The sequence below is a fragment of the Chaetodon auriga genome, chromosome 12, assembly GCF_051107435.1.
Source record: "Chaetodon auriga isolate fChaAug3 chromosome 12, fChaAug3.hap1, whole genome shotgun sequence".
Classification (NCBI taxonomy): Eukaryota; Metazoa; Chordata; class Actinopteri; order Chaetodontiformes; family Chaetodontidae; genus Chaetodon; species Chaetodon auriga.
Genome location: NC_135085.1, coordinates 13,842,432 through 13,860,332, shown reverse-complemented (window position 1 = coordinate 13,860,332; position 17,901 = coordinate 13,842,432). Strand labels below are relative to the sequence as shown.

At 46.5% G+C, this 17,901-nt stretch overlaps 1 protein-coding gene across 1 annotated transcript in view; it reads left to right on the top strand.

Moving 5' to 3' along the window:
- The window catches only part of ptch2 (patched 2), a 29,424-nt gene extending 15,433 nt beyond the window's left edge, over nucleotides 1-13,991 (top strand). Inside the window, exons 9-23 of the mRNA XM_076745946.1 lie at nucleotides 209-356; nucleotides 1,501-1,632; nucleotides 1,713-1,868; nucleotides 1,990-2,082; nucleotides 2,186-2,311; nucleotides 3,132-3,519; nucleotides 3,633-4,157; nucleotides 4,740-4,882; nucleotides 5,053-5,233; nucleotides 5,328-5,608; nucleotides 7,047-7,184; nucleotides 7,714-7,856; nucleotides 11,053-11,458; nucleotides 11,569-12,142; nucleotides 12,268-13,991. Of these exons, the coding sequence (XP_076602061.1) occupies nucleotides 209-356; nucleotides 1,501-1,632; nucleotides 1,713-1,868; nucleotides 1,990-2,082; nucleotides 2,186-2,311; nucleotides 3,132-3,519; nucleotides 3,633-4,157; nucleotides 4,740-4,882; nucleotides 5,053-5,233; nucleotides 5,328-5,608; nucleotides 7,047-7,184; nucleotides 7,714-7,856; nucleotides 11,053-11,458; nucleotides 11,569-12,142; nucleotides 12,268-12,302 (3,469 nt within the window). The 3' untranslated portion in view covers nucleotides 12,303-13,991. The remainder of the gene's footprint in view (nucleotides 1-208; nucleotides 357-1,500; nucleotides 1,633-1,712; nucleotides 1,869-1,989; nucleotides 2,083-2,185; nucleotides 2,312-3,131; nucleotides 3,520-3,632; nucleotides 4,158-4,739; nucleotides 4,883-5,052; nucleotides 5,234-5,327; nucleotides 5,609-7,046; nucleotides 7,185-7,713; nucleotides 7,857-11,052; nucleotides 11,459-11,568; nucleotides 12,143-12,267) is intronic.
- The last annotated feature ends 3,910 nt before the right edge of the window (nucleotides 13,992-17,901 follow it).

The following is a 17,901-nucleotide window of genomic DNA, read 5'->3' as shown; positions in this document are numbered from 1 at the left end:
TAGCCGTTCACAGAAAGGCATGTTCCTGCGTAGCTGAAGGGATACCAAGAACATCTAAACAGTCTGACTGGATGATTTTTAATGTGCTAGTTGTTAGATGGATGATGCAGTTGAGGTTTCAACTCAGCTCAGCACCCAATAAAGCATGTTTGCACGGGCAGCCAGACGTCTGTGATGTGTCCTAAGCTTACATTTGTGTGTTTTGCAGTGCGGAGGCTCTCCAAACCATGTTCCTGTTGATGAGTCCTAAGCAGCTGTACGAGCACTTTAAAGACGACTACGAGATCCACGACATAAACTGGAATGAGGAAAAGGCTACCGCCATCCTCGAGTCGTGGCAGAGGAAGTTTGTGGAGGTGCGAACGAACACACACACACACACACACACACACACACACACACACACACACACACATTTCATGTGTATTCAAATGCACAGATAGATAAAATCAATTCACACATAGAGCTCGACAGAAGTACAGATTTTTATTGTAGCCACCAAGAAGAAGGAGCAGGAGGAGAAAAAGGAGGAGGCATTTCCTTGCAGTCTTGTTTTGCTTTGCTCACACACACATACACACACTCACACACACACACACACACACACACACACAATGCATGGGACTTACTCTGCTGTGTCTGAATTCCATCAGTCTTCAGCTCCCTTGTAAAGCGAATCACAGGGCAGACCAGGGCAGTAGGTGTGTGTGCATATGTGTGTGTGTGTGTGTGTGTGTGTGTGTGTGTGTGTGTGGTAGGCCAGCCATCTCTCTCTGTCAGAGCCCTAGTTATAGGAACAAGCTGTTGCTGTGATAGCTGACACCCACCATGGTGAGGGTAAGGAGACAGGGAGGGAGGGAGAGACATGTGCTAGGGAGGAGGGGTAGCAAACTCAAAACGTGAACTGACAGAGATGCGACACCTCCTCCTGATGCATTAAAGAACAAGAACAATCAGAACAGATTGAGATTGGTTGAATACGGGCAGGCAAACGGCTTCGGGGGAACCTCGGTCCACTCATGGCACAGAGTGGAGAGGGGAGCCTTCTGCAGGCCATGTGATCCCATCCCTTTCACCTTTGACCTAACAACCTCTGGCATCTGTGCTCATTACTCCTCAGTTGTCATACATGCACACGCACTCACACACATGCTAGCACATGTAAAAACACACACATTCACACTCACTTTCACACACATTTCAAAGGCACAGGGCGTTCTTTCTGTGAGAGGGCCCTAAAATATGAGGGTGGGAAGCGTGTTTTCAAGTGCAGCTTGTGTTCCTCAGCATTTCAGCCTCTCTGAAGTATTGCAGTACATGTAACTATTACTCCAGTTCTTTCAGCATCTTTTGTTTTGTCGGTCATCTTGCATAGATAATGCGCTGAAAAATGTATTTTTTGGTGTGTTTTTCCTCTTTTATGGATGGCAAATCCCACCTGGAGTTGCTGCAAAATATTTAACTGGACTCATTGATGATTAATTGATCTTTGTCCCTCAGGTGGTCCACCAGAGTATCCCAGACAACTCCAGCCAGTCCATCCATGCTTTCTCCACCACCACCCTCAATGACATCATGAAGTCCTTCTCTGATGTCAGCGTGATCAGGGTGGCCGGCGGATACCTGCTCATGGTGAGCATAGTGATGCGTTTAAGTCAATCAATTAGTATGGCACTTTACTGTAGATTAACTATTTAATGTCTCCTCTCTAGCTGGCCTATGCTTGTGTGACCATGCTAAGGTGGGACTGTGCCAAGTCCCAGGGGGCTGTTGGGCTGGCTGGGGTGCTGCTAGTGGCCCTGTCGGTGGCTGCAGGACTGGGTCTGTGCTCCCTGCTTGGCCTCTCCTTCAATGCTGCCACCACACAGGTACAACACAAAGGAAGCTACTTACATTCACTTTATTACATAGAAGAGGTCTTTCTTTGATTTAATGCCCATTTTGATGTTGCACACTTCAAATGTTCATTCTGACCCTTTCCCATCCCAGGTGCTTCCCTTCCTGGCACTAGGGATTGGTGTGGATGACATGTTTCTGTTGGCTCACTCCTTCACAGAGGCTGGAAGTAACATCCCCTTTAAGGTACCTTTAAGACACTCCTCTCCTCTTCTTTCCTCTCCTCTCCTCTCCTCTCCTCTCCTCTCCTCTCCTCTGAACGCTGTTTATGTGTGTTTCTGTGTTAAAGGAACGGACAGGAGACTGTTTGCGTCGCACCGGCACCAGTGTTGCTCTGACTTCCATCAACAACATGATCGCGTTCTTTATGGCCGCTCTCGTGCCCATTCCTGCCTTGCGAGCGTTCTCTTTGCAGGTATGCTTTGCACACACGCACAGCCTCACAAGCACGCGCACAGACATAAACACATGTACAGAAACGCACACCAAGAGGCCCAAGGCTCCTTAGAAAATGAAAGAGATAACTTAAGAGAGGTGACACTTATTCAGAGCGAGGAAAGTCTTTGTTCCCAGTTTTATTGCTGCCGCACCTACAGGGCCAACATTTTTTTTCTGTGTGCGTGTCTCTGCATGTGTGTATATGTGCGTGTGCATGTGTGTAATGGGGAATAATCAGAGCAAAGAGGGTGATGAACAGACAGAGAGAGGCAGACAGAGGGAGAAAGAAAGGGAGAGGGAGGGAGGAGTGGATCAGTATATCACTGGCCCGTCAAGGCGGTTTGCTCTGATCTGTCACTAACTGTGGGTGGTCTGAAACACACAAGCACGCACACATATACACACACATGAACGTACACACACTGGAAACCACAGCCAGTTAGAATGTCAGCTTCAGGGGCTGGGGTGAGTGAAGGGTGATGGTTTTGCTCAGGCTCGCAACATATATATTCCCTCCCTGCTCCTTTCTCTCAGTCTTTCTCGTAGTTCTTTTATTCTGGCACTCTTTTCTTTCTTTTCTCTCTCTGTCTCTCCCTCCCTCTCCCCGTCTGGCTCGCTTAGTATTCCTGGCTGGTGATTTAGAGTAAGGCTTTTCTTTACTTTCTAGGCTGTGGTCTGACATACTAAAGAAAAAAGGGAGCCCTGACTCTCTTCAGCTGGGGTAGGGTGTCTGTAATTTCACATACTCGTCTCTGTCTTTTCTCACGTTGTTTTTCTCTCTGTATTTCTCCCCCTAGGCGGCCATTGTGGTCGTGTTTAACTTCGCCATGGTGCTGCTCATCTTCCCTGCCATCCTCAGTTTGGACCTCCACCGGCGCGAGGACAAGCGCTTGGATGTCCTCTGCTGCCTGTACAGCCCCTGCTCCGACCGCGTCATCCACCTCTCTCCACATGAGCTGTCAGACGCCGGAGAGCAGCCACACACGCCTACAACGCCCACGGCGCACACGCACCAGTACGCGGCGGGATCGACAATCACCACCAGCACCCAAATCACCACCACAGTGCAGGCGTTCACGCAGTGTGACGCAGCGGGCCAGCATATCGTCACCATCCTACCACCTACCTCACAGATCTCCACCAGCCCGCCGTCCATCATCGTCTGCCCCACTTCACAGCCTCAAGGTAAATAAAGTGCATTCAGCTTCTGACAGTTTTCTTTAAAGCATCCTCTGAAGCTTTTCAAGTAAACCATGAAGCCAAAACACCAATTTGCTGTTTGTTCTCCCTTCCCCTAGCCATCACACCTTCTCCCACCACCACCTCTGTGCCGGACCCCTACGGATCCCAGCTTTTCACCCCTACCTCCAGCTCCACGCGGGACCTCCTAGCCCAGGTGGAGGATTCCAAATCGGGAAAGAAGTGCGTCCCTCTCCCCTTCCTGCATTGGAACCTGTCCAGCTTCGCCAGGGAGAAATACGCCCCTCTGCTCCTCAAGCCCAAAAGCAAAGCCATTGTGGTGGTTCTCTTTCTGGGCCTCCTGGGCCTCAGCCTGTATGGGACCACCATGGTGCACGACGGCCTCTACCTTACCGACATTGTGCCACGCGACACCAAGGAGTACGATTTCATCGACGCCCAGTTCAAGTATTTCTCCTTCTACAACATGTACCTGGTGACCATGGATGGATTTGATTACGCGCGGTCGCAGAGGCTGCTGATCCAGCTGCACAACGCCTTCAACTCTGTTAAATACGTGGTCAGAGACAGCGACAGCAAACTGCCCCGCATGTGGCTGCACTACTTCCAGGACTGGCTCAGAGGTACAAAGTCAGGCTCAGTAATGTTATTTCTTGGAGTGAGTCAGGTAATAAGTTAGCGTCTGTCCCCTGGGGGCTTTGATAATGACATCAGAATGCGATAGATGGTGCAATAGGTTTTTTCAGGTGTGCTTTTTTACTAAGGACAGGAGTGAATGAATGTGTGTGTGTGTGTGTGTGTGTGTGTGTGTGTGTGTGCAGAGGTGAGAATGTGTGAAGGGTGAGTGAAAGTTCAGTGACGCTGTTTACCTCCATCCACCTGGGCTGAGGGGTGGTGTAATAGGCAGGCTTGGGTCATGGGTTATCTTTGCATGTGTGTGTGTGTGTGTGTGTGTGTGTGTGTGTGTGAATGTGTCCTCAGGCTAGCACGTGTCAGAGGCCCAGTCAGGAGGAAGTGATAGCTAAGAGAAATAAAAAAAGGGAAACTTGATATTGCACATGTTCAACATCACTGCCCACCGAGACAGACAGGCAGGAAAACGCCCAGAATTTTATGATAATCGAAATCATAATAGTTATAAACGACAGCCAAAATAATCCTTTCTTTTCTGTGTGTGTGTGTGTGTGTGTTTACCTCACACGCAGGTCTTCAGGCTGCTTTTGATGCTGACTGGCAGGCAGGCAGGATTACCTCTGACAGCTATCGTAACGGCACAGAGGACGGAGCTCTGGCATACAAGCTCCTCATCCAGACCGGTTCCAAGAAAGAGCCTTTTAACTACAGCCAGGTATGTCCAAGAGCCGCAAGAAATACTTTAAAGCAGAATCCACATGTCAATGCTCGTGTGTGGCATTGCGGACAACTACATTATCAGCTGTCTTTTTGTACGATTCATTCTGACAAAAACTTGGGACGTGAAGAGACGTTAAAGCTGAGTTTCTGAATGTTTTTCTCTAGCTGACTTCTCGTCGGCTGGTGGATGCGGAGGGTTTGATCCCCCCAGAGGTGTTTTACATTTACCTGACAGTCTGGGTCAGTAATGACCCTCTGGGCTATGCCGCCTCCCAGGCCAACTTCTACCCCCATCCTAGAGAGTGGATTCACGACAAGTATGACACTACAGGGGAGAATCTACGCAGTGAGTATCTCATCTTATCTGTATTGATTTGGCCAGACTGGATTCAGCTGAAAAGATGAAAAGATGAGCTGATCTCACCTCTCCTCTGTCGCAGTCCCAGCTGCTGAGCCCCTGGAGTTTGCCCAGTTCCCCTTCTACCTGAACGGCCTTCGCCAGGCCGGCGACTTTGTGGAGGCCATCGAGAGCGTGCGGGCCATCTGCGATGAGTTTAGCCGCAAGGGTGTGTTCAACTACCCTAACGGATACCCCTTCCTGTTCTGGGAGCAGTACATTGGCCTCAGACACTGGTTCCTGCTGGCGATCAGCGTGGTGCTGGCCTGCACCTTCCTGGTCTGTGCCATTCTGCTGCTCAACCCCTGGACTGCTGGCATCATTGTAAGTCAGCACCTCATTGTGTCCTCCTCTTCCTCATCCTCCCCATTGCTCTTCTTTTCCACCTTTGCCCGTTCCTGTCTTACATTTTCCACCTCGTGCTACCTCAGCAACATCATTAGCCCCTTCCTCCCTCTCTCCTTCCTCTCGCTTTCTTCTCACCCTTCTCAGCACAGCTCAATAACGCTGTCTAGGGGGCCCCTCTTTCTCCGCGGAGAGCCAGTACGCACACACACACACGGGGACCTTTGTCATTCTAATGTAGGCTGGGCCGGCCTTAGAAAAGGAAATGCAAAGGAGCAAGAAAGGCTTTGCCCTCCTGAAGCCTCTACCTCCAACTCCCTCACTGCTTTTGTCAGAGGGAGAGGGAGAGACTATGGACAGGACAGATCTGCCCAGTTGCGACCTTGGCCTGCTCAACCCATCCATCAGGGTTATGTATGTGTGTGTATGTGTGTGTGTGTGAGAGAGAGAGAGAGAGAGAGAGAGAGGGAGAAAAAGAAGCAATCTGAGTGTTCAGCAGTTGGAAAACATTTTACACACAAGCTGGTGGGACCGGTGGTCCTTAAGGGCCCCCCCGAACTCACACACACATACACAAATCCACATATCCCCAACCATTCAGGGGGCTGGAGTGTAGCACAACAACAGTGCCAGTGTCAGTTGGAATGTGTTTAATTTCAGTAGCAGTCCCTAGCAGCACTGATTGAGACAGCAACACAACACAATCTTCACAGACAGACTGGGAGAGAGAGAGAGAGAGGCTAAGCTACATGCATGTACGGTTTCCAAGCATCAGCCTGCCTGTGAAGGTTTCACCCAGCCGGTATGTGGTCGAGCAGTAAAACGCCTTTTATCATTTCCAATTTAACCGTGCCCCAGCTCGGAGCCCCTGCTGGGATCAAAAGCTCCTGTTGGCCGGGAAGCGTTTTCTCCTTCTTGTTTTTTAAGACTCGTTGTTGCTGTTTGTATTGCGGTTTACAGTAACATCGTGCGTTTGCTGTTATAAGACGGTAGTGAACTGAAACGCCGCATGACTAAGATGTTGCATTGAATATCGGAAACAATAAAATAAGCAAACGGGCTGCTATCTAGTTAAAAACAAGAGAATTGGTTTTCCGCAAACAAAGACAGATGTATATGAATACAGTGCCAACACTCTGTTGTCTGAGGTGCTGTCAATCATTTCAACCACCTCTGGGAAGGAAGGAGAGAAAGAGAAGGATGGAGGGAGGGAGAAGGGGAAGGTATTCGCCTCAGGGTGGGTAACTTGATGCCAGGTGGTTGAGCTCCTGAGCACAGGGTCAAAGATTGTGTGGGGTGAAGAGACAAAAGGGCTCAACTCCAAAGAAAGACATGCTCACGTTTATCGTTAAAGTGCTTTATTTCTGCCTGATTGCTTGAAAGCGCTTCAGTTTTTCTGTCCACGTCGTCTTCTCAGGTGTTTATCTTGGCCATGATGACGGTGGAGCTGTTTGGCATCATGGGTCTGATCGGCATCAAGCTGAGCGCCATCCCTGTGGTCATCCTCATCGCTTCCGTGGGCATCGGAGTGGAGTTCACTGTGCACATCGCCCTGGTAAGTTAAGACTCAGCACAAACCAAACCACACACATAGATTAACTGTTAGGTGGACTGAGCTCCTATAATTAAACACCTACTTTACTTGAAACCTGATGCTTTGGTCTAACTGTTAAATACATAGTACACACTGACATCTGACCGCACAAGACTGAAAATCACAAGTTCTTTGTGGATTTACCTACCTCAGGGAAGATTCATATTTAACCAGGAATATTGTTTTTTAATTAGTGATTAAATGTATTTTATTGCCATAAGGATAATGATGTAAGTATTCTGCAAAAAAAACCTTTTGTTGTATTAGAATCAGTGCAAAGCGCAGACTCCTGTGGCTTACTGCCTAAAATGGAAAGCGATAAAGGTAAAAGAAGTGTGATTAAAGATTTACTAGGAAGCTTGTGTAGCCTAGCGATCACCAACAAAACCAAATGCAGGAATTCTGAGGCGTGCCAAGCCTCGCCGCAAGCACAAGTTTTGTGTGATCGGCAAGATTTCCAACTCACTTCTCCGCTCCCCCTCCGCCGCAGGGCTTCCTGACAGCGATTGGCAACAGAAACAAGCGCTCCGCAGTGGCTCTGGAGCACATGTTTGCCCCGGTGGTTGACGGAGCAATCTCCACGCTACTGGGCGTTCTCATGCTGGCAGGGTCAGAGTTTGACTTCATCATGAGGTGAGACGCTGTGTGTGTGCATCTGTGTTATGTATGTGTGTGTAGCCATGTATGTGCGCTTGACAAGTACTCATGTGTGAGAGAGTGGCAGGACTCACTGAGCACCCTCCACAGCCCATTTGTTACCTCCAGAAAAAGCAGTGTTTTGGTTTTACGCCATTGGTGTGTGTGTGTGTGTGCATGTGTGTGTGGAGCCAGTTGTCTAGCCTCACTTGGGGACAGGAGGAAGCCTTGTGGGGGGTCAGTGGTGCATGCAGGTGGAAATGTTATACCCCTATTTATGCACACACACGCAGTGACAAATATGCACCTGGTTCTGTCAATCTGGGCACATGCACACACACACACACACACACACACACACACACACACACACACACACGCACACACACACATCCGTCTACCCCAACCTCAGAGCACAACAAATGGGGAAAACATCAAGGGTGCGTAGCAGCTGCTCGTAAACATGGAAGTGTTTTGCTACCCACTGGGTGATGTTTCTCTCTCTCTCTCTCTCTCTCTCTCTCTCTCTCTCTCTGTGTGTGTGTGTGTGTTTTTCCACACACACACACACACACACACACACACACACATGCACAAGGGAATCTGTAAAAATTCCTATCATCCGTTTGGCATTCTCTCCCTCCATGCTGGGTGCCGTAATAAAAAGTGGAGCTAAATCTGAACTGGTCAGCCAGTCAGATGGTCTGAAGCCCACCAACAGACATCACTCTTCTCTGCGTGTGTGTGTGTGTGTGTGTGTGTGTGCGTACATGTAAACTGTGTGTACTCATGTGTGCGTGTGTTTTCTACCACTGTTTCATGGTCAGAGTGGAAAAAAAGGCGAATAGCTCGATGTTTTTCAACCGAATGTGGTCCAGGCCCAAACCCGAAACCACAACCTTGAGCTCACAGACTGCAACAGGCCTCCATGACAGAAAAAGCACAGTTTTCCTGCAGGAACGGAGACAGAGGGAGAGAGAGGAGGAGCAGCACTCAGAGGGTGGCTTCCTTGCAAGGATATGAGGTCCTGGTGGGATGGGTAGATGGATGTTAGATGAACGGATCCTCCACAGTGTTGGATTAGAAAGATAGAGAGGTGTGGAAAGAGAGAGAAAATGAGAATGAATTGGAGGGAGGATCAGGAAGAAGAAAGCGTCTTGTCTCCCTTCTTTTTCTCCCACGGCTGTGTGAGAGATCGTTTACAGGGGACGGGGTGAGAGGACAGACAGAAGGGCCCAGCATCTCTGTTGGAGGTCTTGTTTAGCTGTAGCTGTAGCTGTGGTCGGGTGAATGGGGCAAGCCAGAGCTGGCTAGCTGGGAGTAGCATAAATATACTGCTGTAAACATCTCCTGGCCTTGTAATGCACTGAATAAACAGCAAGCCTAATTCAGCTCTGCTCAGAGTCCCCTCACACACACTCACATAGCCTGCATGCACACACATGCGGAGCACATATGCACACACACACACGGACACACACAAGGAGAAATGCACATATGTACAGGCATGTAAACACTTACACTCTTTCTCACACACGGCTCCCCAGGCCCTGACAACGAATGGAAAAGATTACAGTTTATATAAACAACAGAATTCCTAACAGGGAGACACTGTTGGAGGTCCCACCAATGTCTCCCTCTCTTTCTGTCTGTCTCACTCTTCTCTTGTTTTGTCATGTTTTTTTTTTTCCACCGTGTAAAGATGCTGAGGAGTAGTTTTGGAGTAAAACAAGAGCTCAAAAGCGGAGGCCGTAAACACGACGATGACCTGTTTGTGATTCCATCGTCTGCATGGGAACATGCTTTAACTCAATAAAGCCTGCAGATTAAATATCTGCGTGTGGTTTAAAGACGGTCATGGTTTGAGCAGACGGCAAGAAATTGAAAATATCTCCCTGAAGTGCTTTGTCAAAAGTGGTTAGGATGACATGTGTTATGCTGCTGATAAAGGAAGAAAACAAGGACAGCGGTTTAAAAGGAGAGGGGAAAATACACCAGAGAGAGTCGGGGGGATGAAGTGGCTGTGAAATCACGCCCAACATGCAAACCGTGAACTTTTCCCTGAAGAGTGACCTTTGTCAGCTGAAGTAGCTGTAATTATCATTGTAGTAGTCCATTCAGAGGAACGAGGCATGTTTCCTCAACACTACACAGCTATTATTCCCATCCTTGTTGGCTTTTTTTTTTCTTCATTCCAACAATCATTTTTTTCCTCCCTCTTTCTTTTACCTCTTTAAGTCTGGCTGGTGGTTAGCATCTCACTGTCTCTCTCTCTCTCTCTCTCTCTGCTTTCTGTTAGTGTTTAAGTGGAGTCCTCTCTAATTTTCTTGTGGAGCTCTTTCTTGTGGCCTGCCTCCACCCCTGGCCTCCTCGGAGCTCCACTGAGATGCACGCACACGCAAAAAAAATGCACACACACACACACAACATACACAGTGTGAGTGCAAAACAGAGCGAGAGAAAGTCTTGTAGCAGCAGCAGTGGAGGCATCAAAGCATGTTTTAGTTGGACTGAGCAGGGAATCAGATTTGCCCCCCCTGCCTTTGATACACAAACACTGGGCTTTCCCTGACTTCTTCCCCTGAGCTACTTCCCCTCCTCATGTGCCAACTATGTGTGTTTGGAGCCGTACACGTGCGTGTGTGTATGCGTGCTCTCGTCCACATAAAACATCAGGCCACTTTCGTCACATTAAAAGAAAAATTGCACAGAAAACTGTCAAAAGTTAAATGTCGTCCAGTTCATGTAAAAGTGTCAGGACTCGCGCTGATGCTCTAAATCCACCTGAACTTTTGCCAAATCCCTAAAAACCTTAAGATGCAAAAGAAAATAAGATTAAATGGATTGTGGCTCTGTGTGACTGTGAGTAGCTACACATGCATATGCACTTTCCAATGTGTGTGTGTGTGTGTGTGTGTGTGTGTGTGTGTGTGTGTGTGCGTGTGTGTGCGCGTGTTTGTGTATGATTTAGCTGATGCAGACCAGCAGAGAAGGGTCAGGCAGACCTGTTCAGTGTAAACACAGAGATGCTTTGGTATTGCCTGCAAAAAGTGAATAATTAGCAGCCTTTACTAGCTAATAATGCTTTGGTAGCAGCTAGTTTTGCTCAGAAACTGGTTTCTTTTAGCACTAAATTTGTATTTTTTTTCCGGATTATGTTCAAACTAACATACCTCATCTCTCCATCCCTCAGGTATTTCTTTGCTGTGTTGGCCATCCTGACTGTCCTGGGGATGCTGAATGGCTTGGTTCTCCTGCCAGTCCTCCTGTCCATGATGGGCCCTCCGGCTGAGGTCACCCCAGTTGACAATGCCAGCCGCCTGCCCACGCCTTCCCCCGAACCACCACTGCCGCCACCGATGACCCATCACGGGTACTACACGGGCCACCACAACCCACGGTCATCTCGTCAGCAGGCTTTTTCAGAGTCGTCGGACTCTGAGTATTACTCGGAGATGACCACCACGTCAGGGATCGGGGAGGAGGATTATAAGTACTTCGACCGGAGCGCGTACATTGCATCGCACACCAGCGTTCCACCTGCAACATCTCACATACTGCTGGAAGCCAGCAAGAACCCCAGCTTCCCCAAGCTGACGGTACGCTGCACGAGCACACATACAAGATAGAAACCCCTCCTGTATGTTCAAATGTTCTTCACATTCATGTGTTTCTGTGGATGTTAACTATGAAGCTTTATTCCTTGCAGGTGGTGAAGCCGTTCAGAGAAAATGTAGCAGGCACTGGTGGAAGGATACAACCGTTAAATGAATCTTCCCACAACGCACAGTCACCTCTCGGCTCCCAGGTTACATGCTGGGATGGGAACAAGCGGGAGCAGCAGCAGGGCCTCCAGAGGCCCCAGGCGCAGCCCGGCCAACACTTACCCAGCGACAGAGCTCACTTCCCTGGGAGGACTTGTCAAAGCGGGCCCAGGCTGCAGAACGGCAGAGGGCCTCAGCCAAACAGGACTAAAGGGCCGAGCTACAGCAATAGCAGCTCCGCCCTGCCGACGCAGCAAGGCTCTGCTGGGGGGGCTGTTACCATGGTAACGGCCACAGCCTCCGTGACGGTGGCCGTGCACCCGACCTTGCCGGGGGCGGCGTACCAAGGCTACATGCATGAAGGTTTTGACACGGACAGCGAGTCAGACTGTTTTGAGGCCGCTAAGAGGACTTGTGGTGACAAAACAAACTTTTCTTCATGTAAGAGAGACTCTCTAGAGCTCCAGGACTTGGAAGCAACGCAGAGCCAGACAGAGCATCAGCTCAGCAAGACACAAGGTGAGTTAGCAACCGCCGTCAATGAGATGATACAATTTCCAGTCTTAATCGCCGCTTAATTTGTTTGAATATCTGTTTTAGCAGCGTCTAAGTCCGTTTCTCTCCTCTCTTTTTTCCTGCTGTAGGTGGGTTGAGGATCCAGGCAGCCAAAGATTGCTAGACTCTCTCACCCGACCTGCCTTCTCCGGCTGCTTCCCAGAGCACCTTGACGGCCGCGTGGCGTCACATCGCGTCCTGAACTCTCAACTGTACATAGACTTCACACACAAAAAAAAAAGGAGAGGATTTATTTCAAGGACATATTAAGTGGGAAAAAAATGATGTTTTAAGAATTATATAAATCTATGAGTATATATTTTAATACTAAAAAAGAAGGAAGCTATTTAAAAGAGTACTGTATAACTTGGGTATACTCTTGTGTAAAAGTTCAGATGTAAAAGATTATTTGTTTTTGTGGGGCGGTTGATTTTTCTTTCCCCCTCCACAGTGTATAGAATAAGAAATGTGCTATATGTAAAAAGTGTCCACAAAAAGTGAGATGTTATTAAGATATTAGGCTATTGAACATACATGTCAGTGTCAGTGTTTCTATTTGTATTATGTTCTTTTTTTTTTTCTTTTTTTTTTTTGCTGCTACACTTCAAAATAATTTTAAGTGATTTGCCTTAAAAAATGCAGTACCCCCTCTCTCCCCCCCCCCCCCCGGTTTAACTTTGTACACAGTATTCCACTGTGACTGCGTCTGACACACTCTCTGGTGTAGCTTAAGTATGGAAGTTCTCTGTCACAGTGTGCACTGTAAAAACAAGAAGCAGAAATCTACACAGCAGACTCTGTTCTCCTAACAGTAGTAACCGGCGTGCCTTCAGTCTGTCCCCTTGTCCTTGCTATCACAGCATTCAGAGCTCAGTATTATGTCTCACTTTAGTGTGAACGTTCTGCCTGCAGTTTTGACGCAGTAGCGTGCTGATGTTTGTCACCTGTCCACCTGAGTGTTACTGAGTGTGACCACCGGCCAACATGCTGGCAGTCACACCTGATTCATATTTCATGTTCAGCCTTTGTCCCTCTGCAGTTTGAAACTACTTGAAGGAGCTGTGATAAGGTTTTTTTTTTTTCTTCTGCAGTTTTTGTAAGCTCTACAGCGGGTGACGCTCACATTTGTTACTTTGTGTTTAACAGTTGTTCACCTTCTTGTGTTACTTTGAAAGGGAATTAGAAAATCCAATGCAAAGGGAGTGACTATATTTTATTTTGTTATTATTATTATTATTATTATTATTGTTGTTGTTTTCTCCTTTTTTTTCTTTGCTGGCTGCTTTGAGGGTTGTAACATGTTCAACCTGCTCTGACTCACTTTCTAATTTCTCTTCCTGCTAATACAAACCTCATATACGCCACACTACATTTTCTCTCGTTCTTAGGACTTTCATGTAATTTGCTTTACAAAGTGTTGTTGTTGTTCAGTATTGGTCTCATCACTGCCAGGTTAAATTGCAGGGAAAAACTTGCGGATCTATTTTTTAAGTGTCTTTTTGTCAAAGTGGCAGCTTTGGTTTCTTTTGTAAATATGAAAGAAAAGTTAAGTAGCTACTGTGCAGTTGTGAATAATTAAGCAACATGAGCAAAGCACCATTTACAGTTTGATCAGACCATAGACAGCCAGCAGGTGTTGTCAGGCAGTGGAGAGGAGTTTAAAGGGAGGGGTGGGGGTGGGGGGCTCCTGCATTGGTTTGTAGTTTATTTCAAAAAAATTGTTAATGTCATGCCATATAAATTATTTATATTAAAATTTTATTTTTGTAGTTTGTACAGATGTTAGTACCTAGACTGAAGTTCTATTTTTAAAGAGTGAATATATATTATATATAAATATATCTATTGAGTTTTTGTTTTGTTGTTTTGTTTGCATTTTGGGATGGGGGGGGGGGGGGGTCATGGTGGGAGGGAGGGGTTGACAACACTTTAGAGCAGAGGCTTTTTTTTTTTTTTTTTTGGTGGAGCAAAGGGGGCAGTTGGGGGGGACCATGAAGGAGAAGGTGTGTAGGATTGTGTCACTGTTACACCTTGTTTTTAAGTTTCCTCTTGGCCCTTCCTTCTTCATTGTCATTTTTGAAAATGTTCTTGTCCTTGTCTAAAACACTGTGACTTCTGAAAACTATGCTCAAGAAAACCCTCGTGTGACCGTTATGTTCCCTCACCTGCTATAGAAATTTAACTAACAAAATAAATTGAATGAAAAAAGTGTTTCTGCGGTCGTTGCCAGTCTTTTCCAGCGTGTGTTTGCCTGTGACCCTGTGAAGGGGGTCAGTGCTGGTATCACAAACAAACAGTGTTCACTGGTTAAATATCCCAGTTAAACAGGCCAATCTTATTATCAAGGTACATTGTTGAGGTGTCAAACAAAAGGTTTCAGGATGCTGAAACCCAGATGAATCCATGTATCTATTATATCTATTTATTTTCAGACCTAAAACTCATTGAAATAATGAAATCAGCTGCTCAAGATGCTGACTCATCAAGCCTCAACAAATCATACATCATGCATGTGACAAGCGAAAGGCCTTTCTTATAAAGGTATTACTGCAAAAGCAAAGAACTGAAAGGTGTATCCTTGTAAGGACAGCAGCAGGGTAAGCTACGCAGCATCATCGCTATTAGAGTCATTCCGAATTAAACGCACGATGGGGGATGAGTTGCATAAAACACTGAAATCAGATTTGAAAGCAGATTTTATGAACAAGGCTTCATCTGACTCTCAGCTCTTGTGCTCAGCTTTGGCAGCTGATGTGGACGTTTTGCATGCAGGATCCCCAGAGGATGCTCCTCAGGGTTTTGGTAGCATCTTTGACCTTTTGTCCAGAGCTGTTATCAAAATGCTCTCTCTTGATCAATACTTTGACTTGACGTGACAAGTCACCTTCAAATCTAACAGCCAGACTTCTAAAAATGTTTTGCTGTTGACCTTCATAGTCACCAGAGGATTCACCACATCCATTTAGGACACTGCAAACTTTCCCTCAGGTCAAAATGTCCCAGTGACGCACTGAAAGACCCACAAACCTGGTTTAGGGAATAAACTCTCACAATGTATTACCTACACACTTCACTGTCACATTCACACTTGCTTGATAAGATTGTGCATTACATTGACTGATGCAAACATTTGGCAACATGCATTGTCTTACTACAGTGTTTGAAACGGCTCCACTTCACAACCAATGAATTAACACTGAGAACCACTGAACTGGAGCGTTGAACCATCTGGAAAGTGTCTGGGATCACCGGCTCCCTGGATCATTGTTGTGACTCGTCTGTCTAAACCTCTGCCATTGTGAATGCACACACACACACACACACACACACACACACACACACACACACACACACACGAGCATAGACGCTCACATTCGCACAAATATCACTACGCTTATGCGCATTACACATTCTTACAGCCTCAGACACAAAACAAACTACATACTCACACACGTACACACATACACACCCCCTTTGCCTCCTCATACACAAATACACACACGTACACACAGGCCCACCTGTGTAGATGAAAGGTAGATGCTGTAAATTCCTTTGCTTCTCACACAACAGCTCCTCATTTGTCAGCCCAAGCAAAGCAGCCCATGTCTGAATCTGATACCTCAGTCTTTTGAACTTACTGTCATGCACGTCCACCTCTAAACCAAACCTCATACACACTCTCCCTCACACACAAAAGCAGACAGTATGTTCATGTCTGCCTGTGAGGTTCCACACGAGCTTAACTTTAGCAGTAAACTGACTGATTTATGTTGAAAGTTGTATATTAATAAGAATAAATTTGATGTCATCCTGAGAGAACATGTCGTGTTTAATGTTACAGCTCAGTGACAAGAAAATTAAAACATGCTGTCCAGTCATGGGTCATAGCAGGGCTGGAGCCTATCCCAGCATGCATTTGGTGGAAATCAGGTAAACAACTGTTCGGATTAATATTCACAGCTGTGAACAAAGCAGAAAGAACACAGAAAAGAAAAATGCGACATTCAGTCAAAAAAGGCAGCGTTACTTAGGTGTGTCTTCCTAATCAGTTAGCCACCGTACCACATCTTTACGGTCCAAATACTTATTCTATTTTATGTGGTTGTAGTACTAAAACATTTTAATTTTAGAGTACACTGAGGCAAGACATAAAAATTCTCCAGCACCCATTCATTTTCTTCTAAATGTTCCAGAGAGAAATTAATGAAATAATCAGAAACAAATGTGATCACAGAGGCTGGTTCCAATAGAGTTAACACACACACGCACGCGTGTCCGCACACACACACACACACACACACACACACACACACACACACACACACACACACACAAAACTCTGGAATATTTGAGTTTCCCACAGGCATTAGGCATTATATGGAGGAGTATCAGGTAAGAAAAGAGAGATAACTTTTCAGTTTTATGGGGCTTCTCTTTACACGGGGGTTAAGAAGAGGATATTCAGGTTTCTGATAGGACAACAGGATGCTGTAATGAGTACAAAGAGACCACTGAAAAACCCACCATCAAGCATCCACCTCCCCTGGAGAAAGTCATTAAACGTTACCATCTCCAGAGGTCCCAAGACGTGTCTAAGGCGCCATCTGCATTCTCAAGATTAACTGATGTGTACTGCATGTATGTGTGTGAAACAGTTTTGATCACATTAATCTAATTTCTTGTTTTGACTGAGCAGCACAAAAACAATCCAACGCTTCAGAAATAATCCAAAGGGTGAAAGTGAAAGCATTCATGCCTGCTGTCATGTTACCGTAACTATACCTTTTCTGTATTTATTATCTAACATTTTCTTCCGTCTCTGTCTTTCTTATCTGCCTCCTCTATCATTGGCACAGTGATTGCTGAAGTACTTCAGCCAGGAAACAGAATTACTGATGTGGTTTCACGGTTTCACTTGATGTTTTGATAACTGTCTTTTGACGGCTGTCAAAAAACCCACAGGGGTTGAGAGGTGGAGTTTCTTATTCCCCGAAACTTTACACAGAGTCATTACGCTTCGCTCCTCGAACCTTTCCAGGACAGATTATCAGACGCATTTTTCCAAAGCCGAAAAAAGATGACACAAAGAAAAATGAAATGAAAAGTTTCAGAATAACTGTGTGTAAATCTGTGAGGGAATATTGCAAATGAAGCAATAATGGGACATCACAGTCAATACATCATAGTCAGCATGAGCATGAAACCTTACTGAAAGTCTCCTACATGTGTGCCTCTACACAGTAAAGCAAGAGCAGTGGATGTAAGTGTGGTTTAAGGAGCTCACTCCCCCCACCCCACCCCTTCTGTGTGTGGGCCCAGATAGCAGCTGATAGTCCAGATAACACGATCTCTCAGTGCCAACTCCTGACCTGTGTGTGAAGGTGAGATCAATGGAGGAAAAGAAAACACAATGAAGGAACAAAAGACTGAACTCGTGATCTGGTGATGCTGGTGTTAGTGTGCATGTGTGTATGTGTGTTTGTGTGTGTGTGTGTGTGTGTGTGTATGTGTGTGTGTGTGTGTGTGTGTGTGTGTGCTCTGCTTGGGTGGCCCGAGGATGAGCGCCCATTGTTGCTGGAATTCAATAGGGCTGATTAGTAAAGAAAAGTGTGTGTGTGTGTGTGTGTGTGTGTGTGTGTGTGTGTGTGTGTGTGTGTGTGTGTGTGTGTGCAAAAGCATGCACTGGCATGCGTGTCTGTGTGAAGCAGGGGGTGGTGTATGTG